Below are 26,985 nucleotides of genomic sequence, written 5' to 3' on the forward strand. Positions count from 1 at the left end.
ATCTGTGGAGCTGAAATTCAGATATGATAATGGAATTGTGGTTTCTGATTCATGTTGTAAGTGGAAGTCCAAGCCCAACAGACTGGGCCATCTGATTAACCAGAGCAGAGCAGAGCACGCACGCACGCACGCACGCACGCACGCACACACACACAAAAACAACAATTCAAATTCAATTCAAAACTCTTTGATCAATTAGGCAATGTACAATGTAAAAGTGTTTTTGACCTTTTGTTGGAGACCTCCAGAACCAAATTACAAACCTTTAAAATACACAATAGTGGCCAACAATGGAGGATTTATGTCATTTCCAGCAAGAGTCAACACTTAAAAAAACGATGCTTGTTGTATCTTTAAACTACTTATTTAAAATTAGCTGAAACTCAACCTTTGATTCTTTAAGGGTAATATGGGAAAAGGATTTGGGGTCTATTTTTAGTGATGAGGAATGGCTATCTGCCTGCTCAAATGTCTATCCCAAAAGTACATCAATTTCAGTTCATGAACAAAATTATAAATGTATTCACAGGATTTATCTAACTCCAGTTTGCCTCCATAGAAAATTCCCAATGTTCTCAGTTATGTTTCAAATGTAAGGTAGACATTGGCACAGTGACGCATGTATTTTGGGACTGTAACAAAATCAAAATGTACTGGAAAAAGATTCACTAAATTAAAAAAAAAAATAATTGTAACATTTTTTCTTGGTCCCCAAAGTTATACCTTCTGAATTGTACAGTGGAATTGTGTCTTGATTGTGATGAAGAATGTGTATTACATTTTTGTATATACTTGGCCAAAAAATGTATATTTTTTATTATTATGGTCAACTGCTCAGATACCTTCAGTCAATATGAGTCGGGCGACCACACTTTTATCACTGGAAAAAATAATGAATACATCAGAGATCTGAGGTGTTCTGGCGCATTTGGTCCTCCCTCTGGAATTTTCTTGAGAATACTCAGTGACTATGTCTTGCTTAATTTGGTTTAATAATTTTATTTTATTTCTGTCTTCGCTTTCAAGCATTTGAATGTTAAACAAAAATTGCTCTACTTGTTGTCAGGAGATGCCAGTACCACTGTTGTTCTGTTGAAAAAAATTATTTTAAAAAGTACTGTATAAAAACAAACAAAACAAAGACAATACTATCCTTGCACTTCATGCATATTGTAAAAATAAAAAAAAGCACCATGGATGATTTATTTTAAAAAATGAGCTTAAACAATGCAATTCTTAAACTTTTTTGGGACAACTTAATAGTTTTATGTTCAATCCACTTAAATATGTTACAACTAATAAGCTAACTTAATTCCTTCATGTTGTGTGGAACCCAACATTTTGAACAAAGGCATACAAAGCGACAGTGATCCTCAGTGACAAAGCACCCATACATAATTTATTTCAATAAGCTCAACTTCATGCAAATGAGCAAAGAAAGAATACAACAACAACCAATGAGCACGCAAACAGGAACGCCCACTCGAAGCCAACAGCTCCGCAACCTCCAAGATTTTAATCAGTGTCAGTGTGAACGCCCCCTTACCTTCCTATAAAAACAAACAAATTAGCTTTAGAATAACACACCGACATGCCTTTTCCCCTTTCTGCCTCCATTGCTGCATTGTCTGCAAAACTGCCTAGCTGCACTTGTTAGGTTTGCTGACTTTTTGGCTGCATTTTCAGCGGTTGCACGGTAATCTGCGTTGACACCGCAGTGATTTAAAGCTTATTTGCAGAAGATTTCGACAGAATTCCTGGCACTGTAAAACATCCATAATTCAGTGAACTCTTCCCTCCTGGTCTCATGGGATGCAAAACCTGGCTAGTGGCCTTGTGGAGAAAACGAGAAAACGAGAAAGAGAGACAGAGAGATTGAGGGAACCGTTTGCTTTGCAGCAACTGATTCTAGCTGATAGCGCGCAGTGGAGAGTTCAGATACGGCTGCTGAAATGTGCTTTGGAAATGTGCCTCATTAACATCAAAGGTTAATTCCCTTAAAACAACACCGCTCTCCGTGTGTTGTTTTCAGGGAAATGCAAATTCATGCGAAGCCGTGAAATTCGTTAACCAGGTACGGCGCTTCAGAACTACAACTATAATCTCTTTTCATCTGTACGGAACGGATTACGTATCCAGCGCCTGAACAAATAGCACCGAATGATTAGTCTAGGATCTGCTTGTGCACAGAACTCATCCAGGGTTTCCACAGGGCTGTCCCATTCCAAACTGGTACCCCCCGCAATCATGAAACCTTCCAAATTTCATCAGTCAAACTTACTGAAGTTCCGTTTAATTTAGGACTTACATAAAGGTTACGTAAAGTGATGAATAATGAATGGTGCATAACACCACACTGTCATTAAAAACTTCATATTTTATTAAGCACGGGGAGAGAAGCTCTGCAGATACAATTCATGTACCTCTCTAATTATCCTTGCAAATGACTTCGGGGACTAGGCCTAAATAAGAGACTGCAGAAGACAGCACCACTGCATATCATACAGCTGCCACTGTCATTTTCCCTTTCATGTGCGCTAGCCAAGGTCAGCCGTGCTCACACGTTTGATAATGTGTACGTTTCATAACCAGGCTGAAATTAGCAGTGGAATGAAAAAAAAAAGAAGACGACGAAGTGGCGATCACTTTGAGGTGCTTTTTATAATTAATCTGAGTGCAATTTCGATCATACGAGAAAGCAGCGGTCACGCATCGTTCGTCTGGTTTTAGTGAATCTCCAGAATCCTCCAAGCTGAAATCAAAGAGATTGTGCTTAGTCACAGACCATTTTTCTCCACACTCACTCACTCACGAGCCAGTAAATGCATTGCCGGGTAAAGAGCTTTCTCTGCACTTCAAAAAGAATTTGAATATCGCTGTTATGACATGCATGCACCTTACTGAAGCGAAATCGATTTGGCCATCTGACCCGTCCTCCTCCTCCTTCAAGAGTCTAGACAAAGTGGAAGCCCGGCATACGATGGCGGTGAAGGTCTGCGTTTGCCAGAGACGGGTTATAGAACATGTGGGTCGCAAAAGACGAGCCATCATTTTAATGTGACATCTGTGCATCCATTCCACGTCAGGGATGAGCAGGCGCAAATTCCCAGGTAGACAAACGCTTCCGCCTTGGCTCCATTTCAATGACAGCGATGATATCTGAGAGGATAATGGCGAGTGTCAGACTGGGAAATAGACTGGAATAATTGATACTGTGAGGGTGTTATTCCAGCAGTCGGAGTTAAGAGACGATTGGCAGCGAGCCTAAGAGCGAAGAAAGACTCTCTGAAGCCGCTGGGCTCTCTGAAACGAACTGTTCTGGAATTGAGACTAGTGATGATGTGAACAATAACCTGGCCTCCTCTGAGGAAATGAAAAAAGACTCATAATGGAAGGCGCTAAACTCTGCCTGCATAGATATACCCATTCATTACAACTGAGGAAATCATTAAGCTTTTATTGGGAGTATTATGGGACAAGCTTGTGCACATCTTCTTTTTTTACTTTGTGCTCATGTATAAAATTTCCTTTCACTATGGAACTAATGAGTGGATGGTGAATCTTCTCACTGTCATTATGAAGTCTGGAAGCTCACAGCGATAAACCGTCATCAGCATTCTAAAGGCATTGGGGAAACGACTTTACCGTATCACTCCTGTTCACCCCACTGAATTTAACTCAGACTTTGAGGAATAAATTGCATGAGCAGATTGACTGGCATTACACCGGGTATTTAGAGAAATTATGTTTTAATCCATGATTCCAGTATTGTATGTAATTCAATTCAGTACTATAATTCACTTCTGAAAAAAGGACTGTAATCCTAGACATTTCAAGGTTGGGGTGTTTTTTCTTCTCTTTTTTTAAGTAATGAGTAACAAAAGGAAGATCAGTCTTAAAAAGATAGTTCATCCAAAATGAAACTTTAATTTATTCCCCCTCAGGCCGTCCAAGATGTAGGTGACTTTTTTTCTTCAGATGAATATTAAAGAAGATTTTTAACTGAAACTGAGGTCCTTGGTGATTCATAAAATGCAAGCCAATGTCTACCGTCTCTTTAACAGTCAAACATATACAGGCCAAATAAAATGAATACTCCTAACCATGTTTATTACACATTTACAACATTATTACCTTTCATTGCCAGTGTTGGTGGTTGATGCCGGCTGTGTATAATGGAGAGGATCAAAGGATAATCAAAATGGAAGTAAATAGTAATTAAATTACTGTCTAAGCTGAAGAAGAAAAGAGATTGCGTTTCATTTTAGGCTATTTAATTACAGTTACTTATAATATATTTGATTTAAATTCTGTACATAAATTTAACAGTTCTATTAAATCAATTCTGAGAAGCAGATTAATACATATTAACTAAAGAAGAACATTCATATAATTTATCAAGACAATCGGATTTGCTGTATATATGTATTATTTATATTTTGTTTTATTTGTCTAACAAATACAATGAAATATTTCAAAAATTTTTGTCAATATATGGTATGTATGAAATAGTGTCCTTAATTGAAACATTTTGTGTTTCCCACCCCTTAATGACTCCCCTCAAGGTCCTGAATTTGTCACACACTTGAGCTCATTTGTCCTATTTTTAATTATAAATTGTGAAAATGACCCATTAAAAAAAGCTTTACGACCAAGCAGAATCCTCTGTTGGCAATCGTTTCGGTGGGACTTCAGCTAATCAGTTTTGGCCAATGTGAATAATTATTTTTCATGAGTTCAACATCCAGCTGTGCAGGAAAACATACAATACGATGTAAGTGAAGTCATCTTTCGCTACCGTATTGTTTATAAATAGAGAAAACATTTTACAAGAAACTTTTATTCTAAATCTTGGACCTTATTCTTGAAACAAAAAAATACCAATAAAGAGTGAAGCACCAAAATCAGCCCATATTAAATTTATTGAATACTAATTTATCTATTGTTTTTATTAATCAATTTTCAAGTCATATATACTTTTTTTTTTACAAGGGAGGCTAGACTAATCATGAAGCTCTTTTATTTTTTTTTAGGTTTCAATTTTTTATTATTCAAATATCCAAATTCTGACTGAAGAATGTTTAATGTGCTGGCCAGTTTGTTTTTTGCCAAATAAATGACAATAGACTACAGTTTTTAATTCTTTAAAAAAGATTCATATTTTTTCTAGTGATATATAATGTAATAAATTTGTATTTTAAAAATAAGTATTTATTCATATTTCTTTATTCTAAATCTAGGAATTTTTTCGATACATTAAAAAGTGTGGTTATGATGACCGTCTCACAAGCTATCCAGCTAAAAATAGTGCTTAAAATGTCACTAAAATGCAGCATTCAAATCTTAAAATTATATAGAAAATTAAGAATAAAATATAATATATATACACAGCAAAGCTAGCAGTATTGTGACCCATCCTTCCTTTCCACAGTTTCTTCCAACTGCTACCATCAGGAAGAAGGTCTTAGAGCCTGCTCGGCTAGACTACACAACAGCTTCCGCCCACAGGCTGTTAGAGCCCTCAACTCCAGTCAATTTACCTCCCTCTGAAATCTCAGCCTTCCCCCTTCCTCATGCATTACTGAGTGTCCCATACAGGTGAGTGGGCTTAACAAACCACCTGTAGAAAAGACACAATCTCAATCTCTTTGACTCTTGCACAGATTGCTCATTTGCACTACAGACACTTTCTTAATCACTCCATGTTTCTAAATGTAAATATAATGTAAATATATGAATGTACCACAATTCTTTTGCACAATATTCAACCTTTAATACCTCTTGCACAATATCCTGCACAACTTTGTTCAGTTTCATGTAAAAGTACTTGTATAGCCCGTCTTACGTGTATAGATAAGTATTTTATAGTATATCTTACACTGTAAAACCCAACAGTCAACTTAATGAAATGAAATGAGTGTAGTTGACTCAAAATTTACTGAAAGTTAATTCTACTCATTTGAAAAGAGTTTTGAACTCTTGAATTGACAATTGAACTCTGAACTGTTGAATGTAATAAATAATTAAATACCTCATTACTTCAACTTAAATGGAGTAAGTTCACAGTACTCATATAGATCAGTTTTTTAACTCAAATGATTTTTAGCAATCGGTTTCCTCAAACGGTTTAAGTTGCCTTAACTTATTGGGTTTTACAGCACTCGGTTTGAGTTCTCTTCATTTATTGGGTTTTAGTGTGCTCACAGTAAGTTCACAGTACTCATTAGGATTTGTTTTTAAACTTGAATGGTTTGTTGCAATCGGTTTTCTCAAATGGTTTGAGTTACGTAAACTTATTGGGTTTTAGTGTAGTTATGCATAGGTTTTTTAAAATGGCTCTTATGTCCAGTGTTGTGTTTGTATTTATGATGTAGCACCGTTGTCCTGCGAAACACAACATTTTCTTCCTCTGTATGTCCACACATGTAGCAGAATGACAATAAAGCTCAACTTGACTTAACTCGATAGACAATCAACCCCAAAATTATTATATTTTCTAATTCAAGTGATATTTTAAAAAAATACTAAATAAATAAAAGGTGCTTTTGGACTCAAATTTAAAAAATTAAGAATTTATTTTCTATTGCCTTTTTTATTATTGAGTTACGTAACTAATTTATTTGAGTAACTTTTTTCAGACAAAGTAATTAGAAAAATAATTAATTACTAATTTGAAGTAACTTACCCAACCCTGAATGATACGTACTGTATATAAAAGTTGTAAGCAATCATCAGTCCCGTTACTGATTTACTTGTATTATATCAAACACCAAGCACCACAGTGTCAGAAAATAATCTTCTTTAACGATTATCTGAAGAAAAAAAAAAATTATCCACATCTTGCAAACGATCAGCAATTTTCATTTTTAGTTAAACTATCCCTTTTAAATCAGGATGAAAAAAAGTTATTTGTTTTTTACTCCATATTGTGATGTATATCAAATTGAATCATCTTAAATAAATAAAAAAAAATTAATTATGAAAATAAAATAAAATCCTGGCCTCAAGCTGGTGCAAACATCATCAGAGAGTTGTAAAAGGAAGGAAATGTTTTTTTAGTAAAGATTATACGTGGCCACATGAATGTTCCAAAAAATAATGATGTGTACAGATAAATTATTCATAAGAACACTGCGATATTCCATAAAAATTTCATAGCGACTTTAAACTTAATCCAAAATACTGTAAATTCTGACTGAGAAACGCAACTTATACAAATAGCATTTTTAAAACTGGTTATATATTAGTCATAGAAAAGATGACACAACAAAATAGCCTTCTACAGTGCATTGCTCCAAGGGATAGTTCATCCAAAACTGAAAGTTCTGTTCTGATTTACTCACCCTCATATCTTTCCGAACTTGTTAGACCTCCTTTCTTCTGTAGAACAAGAGAGATATTTTTAAAGTGTTTCAGGGTTTTCTTTTTTCTGCATACAATGAAAGTCAGTGGAATCCATTGTTGTTTGTTCCCTCTGTGCTCTGCAGAATATCTTTGTTTTGTTTTGCAGAAGTCATGAAGGTTTGGAATTGTCTCTTCAGAAGTAAACTACAAAACGCTGCACTCTCTATCGCCATCTATGGATGAAACGTAGAACTACAAGTTGCACTACAGTTCAAATGTTTGGAGTCTTTTAAAATGCTTTTAAAAGGAGACCCTTTTCTCACCAAAGCTACATTTATTTGTTTAAAAATATTTACATTTTCTAAATATTATTATGATATTCCATGATCATACAATCCTTCTAATACACAGATTTGGTGTTTTTTTAAGGATTATTTGGTAACAATGTTTTATTTTCATTGTTGGAAAAATGTAACATCTCCTTGCTTGAGTTGTTTTATGAATAATCAATGTTTTTAGATGGTGACCTTTGATAGCCATAAGAGTAGGTTGGTCATTCTGCAAAAAATACTTGAAAAATGGTCAAGTACCTCTATCAAACCATAGTAAAATTACTTCACAGACCACTGTTCTTTGCATTTTGAATTTGCTTTGTGTTTAAAAATACATGCATTGAATAATCAGCAGTGGGGGAAAGAGTACTGAAAAATCATACTTAAGTGAAAGTACCATTAGTTGTCTAAAAGTGCAAGTAGAGTAAAAGTATCTGTTGTAAATATTACTCAAAGTATGAGTAAAAAGTCAACCTTTCAAAAGTACTTAAGAGTAGTGAGTAGTGCGTATTACGCTGTAAAAAGCTGATTAATTTACATGTAATTTGTGGTTGTGTGTAAACGTAACATTCTGTAGTGCATTTAGTTACTGCCCAGCAGGCACGCAACATCATAAGACGTTAATATTAAGTTAGATTTGTCAGGTGACCAAAATTCAATGTCTAGCCAGCGTCTAAGTCAATGTTATATTGACGTCCAATAACGACGTCAAATGACATTGATATTTGGTTGATTTTAGCTTGTGTTAGAAAGTTACTAAAATCCAAGGTCAAGCCAACATATTAAACCAACATCATATTAAAGTCACATACTGACATTTATTCATCAGATATGGCAACTAAAATCCAACATCAGATAGACGTTATAGTGGTAACGTCCACACAACGTCAAGTGGTAACATCATTAGATGTTGACTTTAGGTTGGATGTTTTCTAATCCCCATTGACCAGAAAAAATAGTGACTGCAGGTTGAAGGAAAGTAGTGGAGTAAAAGTACCAATACTGCAGTAAAAAGACTCAGGGGAAAGTAAATATTTACACATTTTTAAAACTACTTAGTAAATTAAAATTCCTGAGAAAAAGTACTCTACAGTAATTTGAGTATTTGTAATGTGTTTCTTTACACAACTGGTAATCAGTTTATTTTGGGTTTCCAAAGTCATTAGTGTTATTTGTGTATTATAAACTACGGATAACATGTTTTCATTTCAGTTTTTTTATTATTTCAGTTTTTTATTTCGATCATTTACAGTTGAAATCAGAATTGTTAAACCCCCTGAATCATTAGCCCCCCATTTTTCCCCCCAATTTCTGTTTAACGGAGAGAAGTTTGTTCAACACATTTCTAAACATAATAGTTTTAATAACTCATTTCTAATAACTGATTTATTTTATCTTTGCCATGATGACAGTAAACAATATTTTACTAGATATTTTTCAAGACACTTCTATACAGCTTAAAGTCACATTTTAAGTATTATTAAATAGGTTAATTAGGTTAACTAGGCAGGATAGTGTATTTAGACAAGTTCTTGTATAACGATGGTTTGTTCTGTAGACTACAGAGAAAAAAAATATAGCTTAAAAGGTGCTAATAATTTTGACCTATAAAAAAATTCAAAACTGCTATTATTTTAGCTAAAAAAAAACTTTTTCAAAAAGTAAAATATTATCAGACATACTGTGAAAATTTCCTTGCTCTGTTAAACATCATTTGGGAAATATTTAAAAAAGAAAGAAAAAAAATCAAAGGGGGTTTAATAATTCTGACTTCAACTGTATTTGCAAAAAAAAAAAGTGATAGTATGTCAATGTAAAATATTAAATCTTTAGACTTAATATATTTAGGAAAAAAAGTATCTCATTTCAAACTCATTGGCTGAGTCACTGTGCTTAAAGGTCTAGACATACTTATTGTATATGCATTTTAATCTGGAATAGAAGAAAATGTTTAAGCAAACCCTGTATGATGCTAATTTTGAAGTGTCCACTTCTGTGTAAAACGTTATTCATAATAAGAACACTTATTCCATTTACATATGATTAATAGCTGGAGTTTTGTTTTTCGCAATTTGCATTTTGTTGTAATAATGAATTGCTTTTTGCATAATGCTTCCTCTGGAAATGTTCCAAAATGTAGGTGGACTGTATATAAATAAAACATATATGCGTCATTGTTTTATCAAGAGAAATATAATATATGCAAGATGAAAAAAAGATGGAGAAAAGACAAAGCTTATCCCAAATTGAAAAATCTCCATCATTTACTCCCTTTAAAACCTAAAATATATATACAGTGGAAGTCAGAATTATTAGCGCCCCTGAATTATTAGCCCCCCTGTTTTCCCCCCAATTTCTGTTTAACGGAGAGGGGATTCTTTCAACACATTTCTAAACATAATAGTTTTAATAACTCATTTCTAATAACTGATTTATTTTATCTTAGCCACAATGACAGTACATAATATTTGACTAGATATTCTTCAAGACACTTCTATACAGCTTAAAGTGACATTTAAAGGCTTAACTAGGTTAATTAGGTTAACTAGGCAGGTTAGACTAATTAGGCAAGTCATTGTGTAGTGATGGTTTGTTCTGTAGAATATCGAAAAAAATATATAGCTTAAAGGGGCTAATAATTTTGACCCTAAAATGGTTTAAAAAATGTAAAACTGCTTTTATTTTAGCCAAAATAAAACAAATAAGACTTTCTCCAGAAGAAAAATATTATCAGACATACTGTAAAAATTTCCTTGCTCAGTTATAAATCATTTGGGGGGGGGGGGGGGGGGGGGGGGGGGGGGGGGGGCTAATAATTCTTTAGCTTTATATTTTAATCAAATCTAAGATTTCTGTCCCTCCACTGAAAGTCTTTTCAGCCAAAACCTTCATAAAGAAATATAATAAATCAATATCAAGTGGTTTAATACAAGTCTTCTGAAGAGGCATGATTGATTTATAAAGATGAACAGATTCAATTTAGACTTTTATTCATATATAAGCTTTGCGAAGGCTCAAATCTCTTAAATATGACCCTCATTAGGTTCTCATGTAGTTAAAAATACAGTAATTGAACATTTGTGTTCCAAAGATGAATGTGTTTTTTTGTGATTGAATTGAGAGTGATTAAATGACAGATTTTTCATTTCATTTCATATTTTTTGGGGGAGGATGAACTAACCCTTTAACCCAAGTCATGTCGTTAGTATAAAAATAAATTTGCACACTTAATATTTACAGCTAGCACCGCAGGTTTAAAGCTCGGCACACAGTAGTGAAATAAGTACACATAAAATAGAAATAGATCCCAAATGTCTAAAAGCTGACAGCTCCGTGCTCTCCTGTTCCCGCAGTTATATTAAGAGCCCTGACTAATGATCTGTCCTTTATCTCAGCCATGCAAAGTATATCTTCTCTCGCCTTTTCCTTCACACATCCTCTCGCTTCCATTTCCTTCTCTGGTGCATCTGTCGACCGAGGCGAATGTTTGTTGTGGATCTGGTTTGGAGGTTTCCTTTCGAAATGCCATTTACACAAGCAGCTTTGAAACAAGCTGGAGAGCTCAAATATCTAGACAAATACCACAGAACATCACAAAAAGTATATCTTCTTCTTTTTTTTTGTTATCGTAGACCCCCCTCCCCCCTCCCCAAGCCTTTGAAGAGAATGTTAATGATCCTGAAAACCTGTGCCAAAAAGCTTGACGATGGATTTCTTTCTCTCTGATCAAAATTGGAAGAGCCTGACACTGAGTAAACCCGGCTGGAGTCCCAGTCGGTATGATCTATATTTCATTGTCTCAGTAACATCTGTAATTAATCACTCTTCTCAAAATGAATGCAGTCTGTCCCCTCTTCTATTTTTTATCTAATGGGGTCAGCACTCTCATTTAAACCAAGGAAAATGGGGAAAGAGGAAAATACGGAGTGTGTGTACGTCTGCGGATATTTTGATTGGTGTGGAAAAGAGCTGAAAATGGCATATTCTTAAGGTGGCAGGACAGAGACCTCTAATTATGCTCTCTTTCTAATTATATTGTTGCATCCGATATAAAATCCTTTATTATTGTTATTATGATGTCTTATCGTGCAGAAACATGGGCTTGCTATACTAACAGGGAGAGCAAAACTATTTCTGTCATTCTGTCATGAAACTGAAAAACAATAATTAAGAAAAGGTCGCCCTCGTGCTGTTTGTTTCACCGGTTGTGGTCTTATCAAGCCTGGTAGAATCTCTTAATTAGCCTAATAAGGCAACTAGAGTTATATTATTACATTAATTCCATCATTACTGCAGTGTGTTATTTTGTCATATGGCTGTCTGGAATACTTGGCTATGATGGGTCAGTGTTTGGTTTTTATTCCATTTAGAAAATGTTCATTTAAGAGTTATTAATCAAACCTGATATGAGGAGAATCACAACATTATAACGTTCGATGTTAAAGAAAAAAAAAATACAATACATAATAGCTTTATGAGCTAATTGCAGTCCCAAAAAGCAAAGCAAATTACAATTTAATTATAAACTATGGGGAATATGCTTTTATTTATTTGAATTTGAATTTATTTAATTGATGGCGGTGCTTTTGGGCACTTAAGTGTTCTTTTGTTGAACACCATTCTCTGATTTCTCAGATGAAAATAATGAATCAATGAAATAATGTTGCCTAATGGCTTTAACAACACTGCAGCTCACGGTAGATCTAACTTTAATGGTTTATACATACGAATTTAAAGTCAATTCCCCTGCGGACAAAATGAATGGGATTTTTACACTAGGACCCAACTGTTTCACAATCTCCTTAAAGAAGCTTTCAGTAAAGATTGCTCAAACAACCATGTCTTTCTTTTCTGAAGAGCATTATAATAATCTAATGAATATTAGATAAATACTCTTGTGGAAAGGAAAGAGGATACTCTTCGAAATGCTGACAACCTCCACCAGATGGTGACGAGAACAAACACAGAGGTGGCCATATCTACCGTATCAGGGTAATACACAACCTTAAAATAATGCACATTGTACATATCTGAGAAGAGAAAAATGATATGAAAGAGACATTTAAAAAAAAAAATCTAATTAAGAGACACACTGGAAATTCTGTCAATTCACGGTTATTTACCACATGCAGTATAGGAAAACATAAATTCACTGCAGCATTTTTAAGTCTTTTACAGTACTTTTGCCATACCATATTTTGAAATCACTCTCATTTTTCTTAAGTTCTTCATTGTGCAAAAAGATTATCAAAATGTTTTTTAAATAAAAGAAATGGTTCTTGAATCCATATGAAAGATAGAATTTCATTCATTCATTCATTTTCTTTTTAGCTTAGTCCCTTTATTAACCTGGGGTCGCCACAGTGGAATGAACCACCAACTTATCCAGCATTTGTTTTACGCAGCGAATGCCCTTCCAGCTGCAACTCATCACTGGGAAACATCCATACACACATACACTATGGACAATTTTTAGCTTACCCAATTCAACTATACCACATATCTTTGGACTTGTGGGGGAAACTGGAGCACTCGGTGGAAACCCATACAAACACGTGGAGAACATGAAAACCCCACACAGAAATGCCAACTGACCCAGCCGAGGCTCGAACCAGCGACCTTCTTGCTGTATGGCGATCGTCCTACCCACTGCGCCACCGTGTCACTGGTGGAATTTCACTTACATATAGTAAATTGTCTCAGTTAGAATGTGATGTTTCATTAGAGCATCTCAAAAAGGCTTGGGAGGAGGAGCAGAAATTGAAAACTGGCAATGGGAGGAAGCACAAGAACAAGTTCATTTTAGTTCTGTGTTCTGTTCAGGCATGGTTTAATACAATTTAAGATTCTGCACCGACTCCACTTGTCTAAATTAAAGCTCTCTGGATGTTCCCTTCTGTAGACCCACTGTGTGATAGATGCAATCAAACCCCGGCATTGCTTGGTCACATGTTTTGGAGTTGTCCTAAAATAGTTGATTATTGGATTTTGGTTATTCAATTAATATCAGAAGTGGTGGAAAAACAAGTATACCTTGGTACTATTTTAGCTATACTTGGTGTCAGTAATGATGCAGAATTATCTAAAAATCAACGTACATTGATTAGATTTAAAACCCTTTTGGCACGTAGATTGATTTTCCTGAATTGGAAATGAAAAGAACCTCCCCGCTGCTCCACATTGATAAAAAATGTCATGTCTTGCCTGCAACTTGAGACCCTAAGACTTTCCCTAGGGGGCTAATAATTCTGACTTCAACTGTATACATATATATGAAATATGATATGAAATATACCTGAAATAAAGTTGACCAGGAGCCACAGAATTGTATTTAATTGTATTGTATCTATACAGAATATATGTATGATTTATGCAAAAAAAAAAAAAAGTTCTTTCTTTTTACAATAATTTTTGTCTTGCTTTTAGTTCAGATATGTACATATCAAAGCAAAGACAAGATTATTTTACTTGCCTCACTGGCAGATCATTTTGATTACTTTAAGGAAAAACTCTTAATTTTCACTTTAACTTTATTTCTTCTCAAGATGAAAAGGATTTTTTTTTTACTTGATCTAAGATTTATAGATATTTGGACTAGAAACAGGACCATTCAAAGTAAGAAAAGCATTTTTTGCATTGTGATTTTTCAATTTCTGTACCTGAATACTGTTAGGCTCCCCAGAAAATCTTCAAATAGAGCTGTTCTAACTAGCTTGTGAAACTGTATTCATTTTGCAATATTTATCATTGAAAAATGTTTTTGCAATGTCAAAAAAAAAACCCCCCACAAAAAAACTACTACAATTCCAAAACCTCACTGGGGTAAGTAGCCCAGTAACTACATTTTTGCCTCTATTTCTGAGATTGTTGAAAGGTTGTTTTTTTAACCAAAACAACTGAACCTTTATTTTTTAGAGACTCTCATTACACTAAAATTGTATATATATTTCTCCCTTGTGGAGTTAAGGTCTCTTAAATCAACATATTTTCATTTATTTACTGAGCATTCATGATTATGTATAGTCAGACATTATTGCAAAATAAACACCTTCAGGCTGATGCAAGATCCATGCACTCCCCATCACTTTATCAAGGTTTATTTTGCAATTACGGCCAGCTGACTGTTCATCATCTCGAACCTAATTTATCTTAAGTGATTGAGCGAGACATGAAACGTGTGTACTTAAAAACAAAGAGCTTCCTCTGTCCATTTGTGCTTTTTTCCCATCCCTGCTTTATTTTCTCACCTGTTCTTGTGCTCATTTTCCATATTTAGTTCCCACCTGCTCAAAGCAGCTCAGGCATAAGCACCTCAGTGTAAACTTCAGCATTTTTTAATATTAGTTTAATAAAAACACAACCCTTTGTGCTCGTGCGTCTACTTCTTTCTCCCTTTATATATAAAGCGTGATGAAAAAAGACATCTGGAATTTGCTGGGTGAGAAAATTTGCAGAAATCAAACTTCTGGCAAAACCATGATCTGAAAAATTCTCCATTGAGAATAATAGTTAAGCCTAATTAAAATGAACGCGTTATTTAAAACATGATTCCAATGCTCCATGTCTAAAGTTCACTCATATATGCTGCTTTCCCATAAACACCTTGGCAGATTTCACACACATAATCCATTCAATGAAAATGTGTACATGTACACAAATCAAGCCATTCAAATAAACAAATACCATTTGCTTTGTTTTTCTCCCTGATCAGTATTTCTTAATGAAAACATGTAATTACAGAGACAGCAAGCGGGTCAGATCAATGCCCTCCCAGGCAAGACAAACACGCAATTACACTGACAGATCTCCCGAAAATGTCCAAGAACTACAGCAGATGGTGGTGGACTTAAGAGACGGTGCTGATGGCGGCATCACCGTGCACTAGATTTCTGGATCCATCCTCAAATGCATAAAAACAGCTCCCACTGCAGGAAATAGCACAGTGCAAAAAGCTGCACAGCATTGCAGAACTACCTTCTCTCCTTAGCACAAAAGAAATTCAGCACCACGGACAGGGAATAACCAGCTCACACTAACTGTATCAGCACTCCATGCTGTACGAAGAAATTGGGTATTAAAAAACTAAACAAAAGTCACTTGTCAAACACTAAAAATGCAACTTTTCTCCTTGCTGGCAGAGTTTAATTCCAGATGAAGAGAGAAAAGTAAAGGAGGAGAAACAAAAGATCTGGTTTGACAGCATCCTAGTCTCTTTTCCCAAGACAAAGCTCTCAGCATGGTGTCAGAGCTGCTTCAAACAGAGATTGAACCTGTATGGCATACTAACCACCAGCCTGTTCTTGCTGTACATTTAGAGAAGTTTGCGGCACGAGGTAATATTTTCCTAGCGTTTCCTAAACTAGCGACTGCAATCTATCATTCGGTCAGGGTTTGTGAGCCGATCTGACAATCAGGTCGATGTGAGTCACAGTGAGAGATGGAAACTGAAAAACACACGAAACGATGATAGTGTAGGGTTGAATTGTGGAAGTGTAGTACTGTAGATTGACAACATGGTAATGTGCAAACTTGAGATGCCCCAAAATTAAACATGAATAACAATATATTGAAAAATCAATCTCCCTATATATTTTTTATTAATGTTGATAATATTAATAAATATATGAACATGCTACTTTGTTTTAATACATTAATAATTAATAAATACTTTAATTAATAAATACTTAAATTAATAAATGTACATTTAAGGTATCACAGCATTATAAATGTACATCAAATTTGCATTCTTATTAAATAAATAATTTTAATTATCATCTGAGACTCACATTATTCATCGAATAGCTGGTTTTCATTAATACTTTAAAATAAATATATCGGTGAAAAATGCTACAGATGTACTTTGGGTAACATTTTAGTTACCAATTTAATACCAATTCAAACTATCAACTACTGGCTTTTATAGCTGCTTATTAGTAGCTGCTTACCAGTTTATTAGTGCTTATTATTACTATGATCTTATTCTACATCTCCAATCCAATTTATTATTAGTATGATCTTATTCTACATCCCCAATCCAATACCTAATCCCAACTATTACCTTACTAACTAATAATAAACAGCTAAATAAAGTCTTAATGTTTTTCTGATTCTTAAAAAATGTTGTTTAACATTAAAGAATCAGAGGTAAAACAAATGTGTTATTAAATTGTTAAAGATTAACATTGCCAACATTTCATTGTCTAAAAAATGTAAAGTGTAAAAATAAGTCCAATAAGCAATGTCAAATATTCACTGACACTGGAACATTAATGAACCAACCCAAAATGAATACATCAGCCCATTACCAGTATGGTATAGATCTATTTTGCAACCATTTTACAAATCTAAATATTTGATAAGATGTAATTTAATCAAATGGTGTTCTGGGGAGTCTAACAGTTTTCAGGAACTTAAATTAAATAACCACAATAGAGAAAAAAGCTTTTTTTTTACTTTGTTTTGTCTAATTTCCAATATCAAAAAATTCTTAAAGCAAACAAAAAAATGGTGTTTTGTTTTCACTGTCAGAAGAAATAAGTCACAATTAAGAGATTTTCCTTAAAACAAGTTAATTATCAGCCAGTGGGGTAAGTGGAATAATCTGGTTTTAGCTTTGAAATGTAGATAATTGGGCTAGAAACAAGACAAAAATTCTAATTTTTTTTTTTGCATAAATAATATAAATTCTGTACAAATACAGTGATTAATGAATACATTTCTGTATCCTGCTCACTTATAATTCAGACTCAACATTGCATATCTACGGTGGCCGAGGGAGTTTACACAATTACACAAAACAAAAGCAAATTAAGAAACGATCTTCATCAGTTTGACAGCACATGCACTGCATTTGGTCACGACACAAACAACTGAAGAAACACGCTGTATTTAATTACAACGCAAACGACTGAAGAAACGCACTGCATTCAGTCCCATCACAAACAACTGAAGAAACGCACTGCATTTGGTCACAACACAAACAACTGAAGAAACGCACTGCATTCAGTCCCATCACAAACAACTGAAGAAACGCACTGCATTCAGTCCCATCACAAACAACTGAAGAAACGCACTGCATTCAGTCCCATCACAAACAACTGAAGAAACGCACTGCATTCAGTCCCATCACAAACAACTGAAGAAGCGCACTGCATTTGGTCACAACACAAACAACTGAAGAAACGCACTGCATTCAGTCCCATCACAAACAACTGAAGAAGCGCACTGAATTTGGTCACAACACAAACAACTGAAGAAACGCACTGCATTCAGTCCCATCACAAACAACTGAAGAAACGCACTGCATTTGGTCACAACACAAACAACTGAAGAAACGCACTGCATTCAGTCCCATCACAAACAACTGAAGAAACGCACTGCATTTGGTCACAACACAAACAACTGAAGAAACGCACTGCATTCAGTCCCATCACAAACAACTGAAGAAACGCACTGCATTTGGTCACAACACAAACAACTAAAGAAGCGCACTGCATTTGGTCACAACACAAACAACTGAAGAAACACGCTGTATTTAATTACAACGCAAACGACTGAAGAAGCGCACTGCATTCAGTCCCATCACAAACAACTGAAGAAGCGCACTGCATTCAGTCCCATCACAAACAACTGAAGAAACGCACTGCATTTGGTCACAACACAAACAACTGAAGAAGCGCACTGCATTCAGTCCCATCACAAACAACTGAAGAAACGCACTGCATTTGGTCACAACACAAACAACTGAAGAAACGCACTGCATTCAGTCCCATCACAAACAACTGAAGAAACGCACTGCATTTGGTCACAACACAAACAACTGAAGAAACGCACTGCATTCAGTCCCATCACAAACAACTGAAGAAACGCACTGCATTTGGTCACAACACAAACAACTGAAGAAACGCACTGCATTTGGTCACAACACAAACAACTGAAGAAACACACTGCATTTGGTAACAACACAAACAACAGAAGAAGCGCACTGCATTTAGTCACAACACAAACAACTGAAGAAACACACTGCATTTGGTCACAACACAAACTACTAAAGAAGCACGCTGCATTTGGTCACAACACAAACAACTGAAGAAGCGCACTGCATTTGGTCACAACACAAACAACTGAAGAAGCGCACTGCATTTGGTCACAACACAAACAACTGAAGAAGCGCACTGCATTTGGTCACAACACAAACAACTAAAGAAGCGCACTGCATTTGGTCACAACACAAACAACTAAAGAAGCACACTGCATTTGGTCACAATACAAACAACTGAAGAAGCGCACTGAATTTGGTCACAACACAAACAACTGAAGAAGCGCACTGAATTTGGTCATAACACAAACAACTGAAGAAGCGCACTGAATTTGGTCATAACACAAACAACTGAAGAAACGCAGTGCATTTGGTCACAACACAAACAACTGAAGAAACACACTGCATTTAGTCACAACACAAACAACTGAAGAAGCGCACTGCATTTGGTCACAACACAAACAACTAAAGAAGCGCACTGCATTTGGTCACAACACAAACAACTAAAGAAGCGCACTGAATTTGGTCATAACACAAACAACTGAAGAAGCGCACTGAATTTGGTCATAACACAAACAACTGAAGAAACGCAGTGCATTTGGTCACAACACAAACAACTATAGAAGCGCGCTGCATTTGGTCAAAACACAAACAACTGAAGAAGTGCACTGCATTTGGTCACAACACAAACAACTGAAGAAGCGCACTGCATTTGGTCAAAACACAAACAACGGAAGAAACACACTGCATTTGGTCAAAACACAAACAACGGAAGAAGCACACTGCATTTGGTCAAAACACAAACAACGGAAGAAGCGCAGTGCATTTGGTCACAACACAAACAACTGAAGAAGCGCACTGCATTTGGTCAAAACACAAACAACTGAAGAAGCGCGCTGCATTTGGTCACAACACAAACAACTGAAGAAGCGCAGTGCATTTAGTCCCAACACAAACAACTGAAGAAGCGCAGTGCATTTAGTCCCAACACAAACAACTGAAGAAGTGTGCTGCATTTGGTCACAACACAAACAACTGAAGAAGCGCAGTGCATTTAGTCCCAACACAAACAACTGAAGAAGTGTGCTGCATTTGGTCACAACACAAACAACTGAAGAAACGCGCTGCATTTAGTGCCAACACAAACAACTGAAGAAACGCACTGCATTCAGTCCCATCACAAACAACTGAAGAAGTGTGCTGCATTTGGTCACAACACAAACAACTGAAGAAGTGTGCTGCATTTGGTCACAACGCAAACAACTGAAGAAGTGTGCTGCATTTGGTCACAACGCAAACAATTTTAATAATGCAACATTTCAGTTAATTATCAATTAGTCTAATAATTTACTAAAGAAAATGCAATTGTGTAATCAGGATATTAAAATAAACAAAAAAAACTCACATTAACCAACAACTTCACTGAGCAACGGTCACGGCATAGTAACACATCCATATGTGCAGCGCGTTTCTTCAGTTGTTTGTGTTGTGACCAAATGCAGTCCGTTTCTTCGGTTGTTTGTGTTGGGAGAATTTGCAACAGAAGTGCTGTCAAACTGATGAAGATTGTTTCCTAATTTGCTGGTGTTTTTTGTAATTGCATGTTTTCTCAAATTGCAACATGTTAAGCTTTCTCAGCCACTGTACATATCTTTGTGGATGCGCACATTGCAATATCGATGGTAAAATTATATTTTGTGCAGCCCTAACCTATAGTGGCTTTTTGATTCTTAAACACTATATGTGGTTCCTAAAAACCCGTACAATTTTCTCTCTTAGTCTCTACCTGTGCCTCTTATTATTCCTATTTTCTCTCTCAAACAAGCAACTTCAATATAGCGAAAGGGTAAAGCACAAGTCACACGCAGCAAATATCACCCAACCCAATACCACAGCAATATAGAAAGGTATTATCAATATTACAAAGGCATTTGCTCAAGTTTTTCAGTACACAACATGCCTGATTCTTATATTGGAGAAACAAATCTGTATGCAAGCCACTGCAAACTCCAGTGATTTTTCCAGCTCGATGATATATTTTGAGAAAGAACAGCAGTGACGACAGCAGAACACTTGAACCATATCCAAGCTGTCCAGCATTTCAACTTAGTAAAATGACAACTGCCTGCACTGTGGTGTCCCTGAATTTCCCAAGGGGCAGGGGTTTTGACGGCATGTCTGAGCAGACACATTACAGGCGTGACAGCCAGAGGAAAAGGCCACAGTCTCCGGTAAAAATGCAAATGCCAGAGAGCAACGGCACACACCGTTTGCTGACTAATTGCATCCCATTGAAAATTCCGCAGGTACTTTGTGGCTCATTTACGTGTTGGGAACACATTATCCGCGGTGTGCCGCATTACATTTTCACATTCAACGCCATATGTCGTGTTCTGAATTCGTAATAACAGTGTTTTGTTAAATGGCTGCTCTGAGAGCATTTTTCAAAAGTAATTATTAACCTCATAATGATGCCACTTTACGTTAGGAACATCCCAACCAACAAAAAAAGTCATACCCTACCATCAAATGAAGTAACTGCTGCTAATTTAGATTCCATCAACCATAAAACATAAGCTATCATTTCACATTTGCCCGTTTCTCTCTGTTCATGGTCTCTTGGTTAAATGCCACTTTGTCTTGGCGAGGCACATGAGCACTATGTAGCAGAGCAGCTGACTGCCCCTGCGATCACGTTCTCTGCATACAGGATCAGTTGGCCAGGCCGTCTGTGGGACTGGGTGGCAGGGGCGTATAATGAGGGTTACTGGAGTGGCATTGAGAGGATTATCTCTCCTCATACTTTGGACAAAAGCTTTGTGAATTATCGCAGAGGAAAGGTGGTTAGGAAGCTGCTCTCTTTGACAAGCAGGTCTGGATTCCTGAAGCAGAAATGCCGTTATAAACGTCCAACTGTGTAAATGATGGATGGCCTGTGAGGGATGGAATCTGCCAAGTACAACATTAGCAAAATAAACAGGGGCAGCGCGATAAGAGCCGATTCAGGGCTCTGACGTTATCCTTCTTTCTCACACACACACACATACACACGTGTCCTTGGACTTTCAGCTCATCCATGGACCGGCTTTTGTGAGCAACTAAAACATTCTGATGCACCCTTTTGTACTTTAGGCACTCCATTAATTTCATGTTTACTGTAACTAAAATGGGTATACAAGTTTAGATGGCTCAGATGGAGGGTCCGTTATTGCATTTCATGTAATGAGAAAAGAAATGATGGAAGAAGATCAGGGAAACAAGGAAATAAAAATGACAAATGTTGAATCGTGGGATGATGGAACTTTGTTATTCACAAATATTCAGCTTCATCTCTTTCCAGGTTTGGCTTTATTCAATGCTTGTACAGTATGATGCCAAAAAAAGGCTATTTTTCTCCCTTATGCAATGCTGCGTAACTAGGTTAAGCCAGCTTATGCATGGTGAATAGGTGTATCTAACTGATGCCCTCCCATGGACACTCAGGGGACTGGAGACTGCAGAGGAATGCTGCACATATTCTCTGCTTCCTCTCCTCCAGGTCTGTGGGTGACCTGACAGAGTCTTTCGCAAGCTGACTGTGTCAATATCATGCAATCTCTGACAAATTTCACACTGTTATTCAATAGTGTCCAGCACATGAGGTCTCGTTTGAAACACTTTGTTCTTTCAAATCTCTTTTGAAGCACATGGATAAAGTGCTGTGTGCGTGCTTGCTATGCAGAAGTCAAAACTCAATGCCTGCTACTCAAAATGGTACAGTTTGCAAAACTTAGTTTAGTTTAGCACCCTTTATTGAATTCATGGTTGTTGTTTTTTTTTTCAAGGAAGGCTAAACCAGAGGCATAATCATTATACACTGATTTAACATGATGTCTTACAATAATAATTGCAACACTGAAATCTAAGAATAAATATATGCACAGATCTGTCTTTTCCATTGTTAGACCATGAAAAGGTACGTCAGTAGCTCCCAAGCTTTTACATGTTTTGACCTTGCCTTGGTCCATGAAACCATTCAATAAGTCCAGATAAAGACAATCTACTAAGTTCGAAAATACAGATTCAACAAAGCACTTAACAGTTATACAATAACTGCAGTATCTCTATTGCTGATAGACAATTTTCAATTAAATAAAAAATATCGTAGAAGTTTTTTTTGATGCAAACGTGTTAAAAGCCAAGACCGCACGCCCTGCATTCATACCAATAATTTGCTTCACATGTTTACCAACATCGCTGGTAACAAGTCTGGAAATAGCAGTTGATCCTTTCCCTTTCGAAAGTAAATCTATGTGTTTTAGATAAATAAAACTGTGATACAAAAATACTCATTTACAACATTGCTGGCTGCTCTTGTGAAGGCACTTTAAAAAAATCAACAAGGGATTTCCTCCAGAGCAACTTGAGGGAAAACCGTAGCATCGCACATCACATGAATTCTTTTCCCATCTTACCATTTTCATTTTGGATGTGCAGTCTTATATCTGAGATGTCTTAGAATTGATATGACCTATCCAGCATATCAATGTAATCCATCTTTGTTTTGAGTCTAGCCCTCAGCTCAGGGTAATCACTTTGGGTTTGATTAGGACATCCTGTCCTTGTCCCTGTGGTGGTTGTGATCGTTTGCTTTTGTCTGGCATCCTGTTTGGCATGTGGATACTCTGAGGGAGGGTGCGTGTGTCTGTCAGGCAGGTTGCTAAACTGAGGAGTTGTGCCAAAAAGACTGTCCACTAATCCCACTTTGGGTGTGGGACCTTGGCTATCAATGACAGTCGGGCAGAGTATTCCGTTTTCACGAAAGCCGGCAATGTCACCACACGGCGCGCCAACGCTCACAATGTTAATGGGGGAGCTGGAGATGGCCATGGTCCACTCTTTTTCTTTCTCCACAAGTGTCCTGTAGTGTGATCCACTCTCTTTTGTCTCTGAGAATGGATGCTTCTGCCCTGACTCCTCCTGTCCGCTTTTGTAAACGGTGTTGCTGCACATATGCGAGGAGGGTGCACCGATGCTATCGTACACGTGATTGGAAGGAGGAGTCTCTGGTAAGGTAGATGGCTGTTCTGTGAATATTCCACATTCCATCTGAATGCCTGCGAGGCCTACTTCCCCTTGCTTCCTAAAGGGAAGCTTTTCACGCTTTTTCAGAGCATATGCACAGAGAGCTGCAGCAGCAAAGAAGGCAGACACAAACAGAACCAGCAAGCTGAGAATCAAGACTGAGAGGGGTATGGCACCTTTCGGTGGATGCGGCCCCACCTCGGGATACGTAGTGATAAGCCCACTATCTGATTCTGCAGGAGACAGTGAGGACTGTCGGAGCTCAGGGCAAATCACTTCAGAATTCAGAGTGCGCAAATCTTTTCCTGAGACCAGCTCGGGGGTCTTACACACTACTTCACCGACTATGACCACTAAGCTCAGCGTGTCCAGCCACTCTTTGAGAGGGATGATGTCGCAGGAGCAGTCCCAGGGGTTCTGATTCAGGTCAATCTGGACGACAGCATGCAGGTGTTCCAGAACGCCGCTGACTGGGAGGCAATGAAAGTAATTGTTGCGCAGGTTCAGGCGTGTCAGCGAGGTACCTTCGAATGCTCCCACGGGCAACGTTCGCAAGAGGTTGTTGTTGAGAAAGACTAGCTGCAAGGAGGGCATTAAACTGAAGGCAGCGGGCTGGATTTCTCGTATCTCATTGTATTCAAAATATAAATACTCAAGGCTATGCAAGCCGTGGAACATATCAATAGTTAATTTAACTATGTTGTTACCATTCAGGTAAAGGCTTCTCAAATTAGGGAGATTAACAAACGCGCCCTCTTGGACATAGAATATCTGATTGTTTCCCAAATGTAACAAATCAAGACTGGAAAAATTCCAAAAATCAGACTTGTAAATTCTCTGAATAAGATTTCCACTTAGATAAAGCTTTTTAGCATTCAAGGGTCGAGGCATCAACTCAGATATGTTCCGAAACCCATTTTCCTTGCAGTTGACTGTTAAACCAAGGTCATTAATATGCAAGTTACATGTACATCCAATAGGGCAAATGATTGGTATTGGCGGCCTTGTCTGGTATCCGGCTACAGGTGGCTGATTAGGGAACACGCTACGTGGTGTGGGTGGTGTCTTTGAGGGTCGGGGTCTTTTTGTTGGCTTTGGGGGCCTTTCTCTTTGCTCCACAGAGGAGACAGTGTTTTGATTTGGGGACACAATAGAAGATGGCTTTGTAGGCCTCGCTCTCCCTGTGTAGAACGGCAAGTGGAGGACACCTAGAATGGACTCAATCTCAGCTTCGTTCAATAAGGGACAAAGCTCACTGCGTTTGATTTCTCTGAGGTCCTTGCCATGGAGGTGAAAAGGGTACTCGCATGTTATCTCACCAACCACTGCAGTGTATGGAATTCGCTCCAACCAGGCCTGGAGCTGGATGATATCACAGACACAGTTCCAAGGGTTCTCCTCCAACTGGATCTCCATAAGACTGCGGCCGATATATTCCAAAATCCCTTTATAAGGCAACGTCTTTAGTCGGTTGCCTCTCAAGTCAAGGTGCGTTAAAGAGACCGATCTGAAAAGAAACGCCGGCAGCACGGGTATTAAATTGTCATTAAGGATGAGCACTCTGAGTTTGTGGAGATTTCTGAACGCCCCACTGTCTATTCTCTTGATAACATTATAGTCAGCTTGAAGGTATTCTAAACTCTCCAGTCCGAGAAATGTGTCATTCCGGAACACTTCCAGCTTGTTCTCATGAAGGTACAACCTCTTCAGGGAGCCCAAACCATTGAAAGAACCAACATGGATGTCCTGCAGGGCATTATTGCCCAGATTAATGGCCACTGCATTGTTCAAGTGCAGGAAACTGTTGAAGTAGAGTTTCCGTAAAGAGTTTTTCTGCAGGTAGAGCTTGAATGGTCTAAGCCATGACTGTGAGACTTGGCTAATATTTGTAAATCCTTTGCTGTCACAATGAACATGAAAAAGGCCTTCCTTCACTTCGCAGTAGCAGGGCTCAAAGCAAGGCTCGTCTATTTCCTCTGAATCATCAAGTAGAGGGATAGGAGTCGTCCATCCAAGTGCAATTGTGCTTAGCAGTGTAACCCACAACATGCTTTCACCATAAGCAGCCAAGTGCATAGCCTCAAGTGCTCCTTCACTGCACTGAAAAAAATACAACAGTTTTAGTGATGTGAATATAGAGAGGGTGATGAACACTGTTCAATCCAAATGATGTTGACTTTTGACAAGTTATTTGTGATATGACTCGAGAATAAGGGGGGGGGGGGGTGTCATCCTCTATAATGTATGACAGAGCAGAATGCAGCTTGGCTGCTTTGACTGCAGTTTTTTTTACTGCAAACAGTATAGTCAAAATAAAGAATAAAGGCTTCAATAACCAATGTCAGCAAATGCACCAGAGCTTATTATTGACTTAAAAGTATGCTTGCTGCATTTACTGTAGTGATATTGAGAAGAAGCGAAATGTGACCTAATCCATTTAAAGGCATCATGCTTCTCTAGAGGTTTCACTTTAGTTTCTAAATCAGCTAATGACTCTGGAATATCAATTTGACCTCCATGGAAAATATTTCTTTCTCCCCTCCTCCAGGAGCACCTATTAGCTAATGTGCACAGCAGGGCACTTAGGAATGCGATGTTAATAAGACCTAGGTTATATTGATTGCTGAAGGGGTATGTGCATACAGGTCATTGAAATAATGTAGCAACCTCAGGCCGCCACTAATGCATGCAAAGCATATTATTGCAAGCAAAATCTTTAGATTAAGAGGAAGAAATGTTCTTGCAGTTACAGTACTTTGATGTAAAAAATTATTTCAATTATGAATTTTCTTTTACAAATCCACGTAAGCATAACGAGATTGATATTTTTTAAAGACCAAGTTAAACTGAGACCAGCCTACATAGGCTAATCATATTGCTCTCTCGACAGACCCAAAGATCCGATCAAGCTTTGAACTGAGTATGCAATACGAACATAAGGAAACCATTCAAGCACTGCATGAAAAAAAGCTGAACTTACGGGAGCTGATGTCAATGTAATGTTCATTAGCTAACCAAAAACAATTCTTACCATTTATATCACGCTGTCATAGACATAATTAACACATAATGATAACCATTGCGCTAAAATTCAATCTATTAGCATTCCCCTTTGTCTGGCTTTACCACCGCCCGCGTCCGGATTCATATCACAGGCATTAACTGAGCAGAAATGTGCGCTACTCACTCAGGTTGCTGCAGTGGAAT

General features: G+C 37.1%; 1 protein-coding gene across 1 annotated transcript in view; it reads right to left on the minus strand.

The window, feature by feature from the left end:
- Window positions 1–22,286: 22,286 nt before the first annotated feature.
- slitrk3b (SLIT and NTRK-like family, member 3b) overlaps window positions 22,287–26,985 on the minus strand; it is a 5,057-nt gene continuing 358 nt past the window's right edge. The window contains exons 1-2 of the mRNA XM_056478271.1: window positions 26,966–26,985; window positions 22,287–25,878 (exon numbers count right to left, since the gene is read on the minus strand). The exon at window positions 26,966–26,985 is cut by the window's right edge and continues 358 nt beyond it. Coding sequence (XP_056334246.1) covers window positions 23,209–25,854 — 2,646 coding nt within the window. The 5' untranslated portion in view covers window positions 25,855–25,878; window positions 26,966–26,985 and the 3' untranslated portion in view covers window positions 22,287–23,208. The remainder of the gene's footprint in view (window positions 25,879–26,965) is intronic.

This window comes from Danio aesculapii, chromosome 2 (genome assembly GCF_903798145.1).
Source record: "Danio aesculapii chromosome 2, fDanAes4.1, whole genome shotgun sequence".
NCBI classification, from domain to species: domain Eukaryota; kingdom Metazoa; phylum Chordata; class Actinopteri; order Cypriniformes; family Danionidae; genus Danio; species Danio aesculapii.